This window comes from Pollachius pollachius, assembly GCF_949987615.1.
Source record: "Pollachius pollachius genome assembly, chromosome: 7".
NCBI lineage: Eukaryota > Metazoa > Chordata > Actinopteri > Gadiformes > Gadidae > Pollachius > Pollachius pollachius.
Genome location: NC_136940.1, coordinates 25,714,923 through 25,719,346, shown reverse-complemented (window position 1 = coordinate 25,719,346; position 4,424 = coordinate 25,714,923). Strand labels below are relative to the sequence as shown.

Genomic DNA, 4,424 nt, shown 5'->3' with positions numbered 1-4,424 from the left:
CACTGTTTAATTAAAAAGGTGTAAAAGAAAACAAGAAACTGCGGCGTCTCAAGAACAGGTCTTTATTGGGGAATGGTTTTCCTGATCGTGTATCTTTTATATTGGCTGTGTGAAGCAATGCTCCACCAAGCATTGCAGAAGGACATGTGGTCACTCAATAGGGGACGGCTCCTGGAAAACAAAGACTGGTCTGTTGAGCAGCCAGGGTGAGGTGCTGTCACACCAAATTTGTACCGGGTGCCAAGTTTGTACCGGGTACGTAATCCATACGTAATCCATTCCAAACCTGCCTGGTAACAGATGATCGCGGACGATCGCGTCGATTGACGTAGGAAGGTTCAAGAACATTCGCGGTTAAACACTCGGTTTACTACACATTAAACACAGAGGTAACTAGCTAAATTCGATTAAACAATTAAATGCAATACAAATATAAAGTTAGGAACGCTAATAAATGTAATTTGTAAAGTTAGGGCTATCTGTCTTGTCGCGCTCAATGAACGACTTCGCGAATGTTCTTGAACCTTCCTACGTCAATCGACGCGATCGTCCGCGATCATCTGTTGCCAGGCAGGTTTGGAATGGATTACGTATGGATTACGTACCCGGTACAAATTTGGCACCCGGTACAAATTTGGTGTGACAGTGCCTTGCTCAAAGACATCAAGACTCAGCTAGGAGGCGCCGGGAATCGAACCAGCAGGTTCCAGGTTACCAGTCAACCCGCTCCACCTCCTGAGCTTCTTTCTCCCCGCAATTTAAATCGTGTGTAATGTATACAATTTAGCATTAACGATATTGTGAATTATTACCGTAACTACTACAGAACCACTTTCCAGGCTCGAATACTGATGAGCTCAGACGTGGCCGGGTGTACCTGTGTAAGGTGATGGTGTACCTGTGTAAGGTGACGGCGTACCTGTGTAAGGTACACCAACACCTGTGTAAGGTGACGGTGTACCTGTGTAAGGTGTACCTGTGTAAGGTGACGTGTACCTGTGTAATGTGACGGTGTACCTGTGTAAGGTACACCATCACCTGTGTAAGGTGATGGTGTACCTGTGTAAGGTGACGGTGTACCTGTGTAAGGTGACAGTGTACCTGTGTAAGGTGACGGTGTACCTCCGCCTCCCCATCACTGACCTCTTGCCCTGAGAAGAGGGACACGGTTATCACTGGTATCATAATGCATATATATTCATTAATACCCATGACATTTACATTTACATTTAGGGCATTTAGCAGACGCTTTTATCCAAAGCGACTTACAATAAGTGCATTTGTTACAATAAGTACATTTGTCATAAGAAGTGAAACAATATATCGCTGTCGGTACAGTAAAGATGTTCATAGAACCAAGTGCAAGTATTACAATCGCTAGGCTAACCCATTCCCGTGTAAAGCAGCGATAGCAGCTACTGTAGATGCTACACAATTAAGTACCTTGAATAAGTGCAAAGTACAAGTGCCAGGACGTACAACATTCAGTGGTGGCTGTGCATTGGTTTCTACGCAGAGTCGAGGTGAACTCTGAACAGGTGAGTTTTGAGAGCAACACAAGGTTGTCATTGCGGCGTATGAAGTGGGTGAAACCAATCAACATGACTCCGCCCCTCGAAGACGTTTGATCAATGAATATAAAAAGAGTACGTGGATACCTTCATCCAAAACCACAGCAAAGCCGTCCTGGCTCAGCCTGACCAGGGGGTCGTCGGCTATGAAGAGCCTCAGACGAGCCAGCGATCCACTCAGGTCTCTGACCCGGGGGCAGCAGGACCACACCCTGCGTAGAGGAACACACACATATCTGCCCCCGTGGGAGACGGGGCAAGTAGAGGGGGGGGCAAGTAGAATGAAATTAACCAACTCAGAAAACCTCTAGAGCAAATAATCCCCTCTGCCCTTCTGCAACTGTTTCTTCTTGATAATGGGATGGGACATACAGAGCACCAAGTACTGAAGCAATAACAATTGTGTATTTACGAACCAAAGTAAGAAAAAGCAACAACAAAGCAGTCCCATACCGGCCCTGTCTGTAGGACTCCAGCTGCCCTCTGCTGGTCATCTTGATATCCTCCCATCCGGGGGCTCCCTCTCCGTCAAAGACACTTTCCTCAAACTCATCTGCAGGAGGACAAAGGTTTGGATTTGAAAAAGTATAACAAAATGGTTGCCCACCATTACGCCCTTCCTGTTCGGACAAGAGGTTTTACAGGACAGCAAAAACACAGTTCCAGCGTTGCCGTGGAACACAAATGGAGAAGCTAAAATCCAGAAAACATTCTCTTAACGTAGAGGTTTCCCTCGGGTCACCTGTCGGCTCCGTCTCCGGCTCTGTGTGACTCCAGCCCTCATCCCCGTCCTCCATCCTCTTCCGGGAGAGCTGGTGAGCCCAGTACAGGACCTCACTCACCAGACACCCCCGCAGGACGTTGTTATCACACAGACTGGGGTAGGACACGCTGTAGAGCTAGAAACACCCAGACAACCAGCCAATCAGGGAGGGGTGAGCTCTGGCCGCCTGAATACCTGGGCTGTTACCTGTTGACCATGATTTCCATCGACGGGTTTGCCGATCGGTTTTATTTCCGGTAGGAAAGGTGAGGCACCCCGTTTTCAAACCCTGCAATGCCTGGCCCATCAAATTTGACTGCATTCTAAAAGGTGCGTCTTTGGAACTACAAATTGATTTACCATTGAAAACTAGGCAAAACATTCAGGAAACACCTTTACAAAGAAATATTAACCAGCCTTAACCCTAGCCTGACGCGCTACCTCAAACCGATGAGCTGCTTACAAGCTTGTATGAAAAGACCTCCCCGGAGTCGTCGCTGGACGCCGGAGCACCGCCGCCCCGGGAGAGCCTCCGGAACACTGCGATCTGCGTACAGAAGCCCACCCTGAGGTGCAGGTGAGGTACTGCCTGCCCCACGCCTGTGAACTCTGCCTCGTAGCCGTACCGCCCGCATGCCTTCAGGGCCCTGCGGAGACAAAGACAAATCGGTGTGAATGGTTTCACTTTGTTTCTCTTGAGGTTTGTCTCGACGATCATGTGGCTGGAGGAGGACATCTGCAAGAGTGTAATTTGGGGCAAAAACTCTCGGGCCCCAGGAGTAAAGTGTCAAAAAGTTAAAAATCGGTTTGAATCAACATCTTTTGTCTTATTTCTGAAAGCTTCATCCGTTCACAATCAGTTTTCTTTGGTGGAATATCAAGAAACAGGGCAAACAATTAAACCTTAGCAATGAGTGAATGACAACCACTAACCAGGACTGGAACTCAGCTCTGGTCCACTCAAACTTATGGTCGGAGTTCCTGAAGCCAGGCATTCTGGGAAAGAGCGGGTTGAATTCGACGTTCGGGGTACTAACAATGGCCGTCCCTGGGGTCATGTAGCCAAACAGCACCTCAGTGAACCGCTCCACAGCGTCCAGATGGAGATGCTCGATGCTGGAGGAGGGGAATCAAAGTGAGAAATACAGAAAAGTAATGCCTTCCAAAGCATCCATGTTTATGTATATAGGAAAAGGAAAATGTGATAATTGTCTCAGCTGAGCCTGTTCCTCTTACAGTTCTATACTGGTCACCAGATCAAATCCTCGGAGCCTGGCATCCTTCTGTGTGACGGAGCCTTGATATAGTTCAATGCTCAGTGGAGAAGCTCCCGGCTGCAGGTAGTCAGTTGGGAGAGGTGCCAATTCACGCCTGCAAATAAATAACAGTTCCAAGCTGGTCTGATAGTGTGAAACGTGATTTATATACCGGTAGGGTGCATCGTGGGTCTTTTAAGGATATAATCAAGTTTCTGGTCAATGCTATCTGTGTGTGAAGGATTTAAATGTTATTGTGCAGAGATCAAATGAAATATTGGCTTTAGAATGTACATTTTCTTCTTCATCGAGGCACTGTCAAGGTCCACCCCACAAAGTAGTTCGATTGCACGGTGAAACTTGAGTTTCCTGAGTAGTGAACAGTCGTTGCATCCCAAATCCACAACCTGGTTCACAACAAAAAGTTACGGTAGATCAGTGACAATGGTACTGAATTGATAAATGTTTATAAGCCAAGGGACGTTAGATGCTAAAGTGATCGTCACATGATCTCCGGTGTTACTCACCTTTTTAGGTTTGTGTGTCTTCACAAAATCGATCACATATTGGTGCCTCTGTGTGTTGACCGACGGGTTGAAGCGGGGCTCCATGATTAGGTTTTTTTTTTTTTTAAATTGCTGTGGCGTTGCTGGCCTGGGTCGTCTGGTCCCGTCAGCCACAACCAAAGGTCAAACCAATTGAACAACCAAGGGTCAAACCTTCACAACAGTCCAGGGTCAAACCAATTTACGTCAAACCAATTGAACAAGTCCGCCCACTTTGGTGACTAGCGGCTGGCGAATCGCTTTTCGAAAAATGGCTTTGGGGTCTACG

General features: G+C 47.2%; 1 protein-coding gene across 1 annotated transcript; it reads right to left on the bottom strand.

Annotated features, from left to right (window-relative positions):
• Positions 1-1,596: 1,596 nt before the first annotated feature.
• henmt1 (HEN methyltransferase 1) lies at positions 1,597-4,201 on the bottom strand (the record flags this gene model as incomplete). The annotated part of the gene is made up of 8 exons (XM_079740072.1): positions 1,597-1,807; positions 2,025-2,124; positions 2,281-2,470; positions 2,798-2,981; positions 3,268-3,450; positions 3,571-3,705; positions 3,885-3,997; positions 4,118-4,201. 8 exons carry the CDS (start codon positions 4,199-4,201, stop codon positions 1,597-1,599), a joined length of 1,200 nt encoding a protein of 399 aa, XP_079596198.1.
• Between the last annotated feature and the right edge of the window lie 223 nt (positions 4,202-4,424).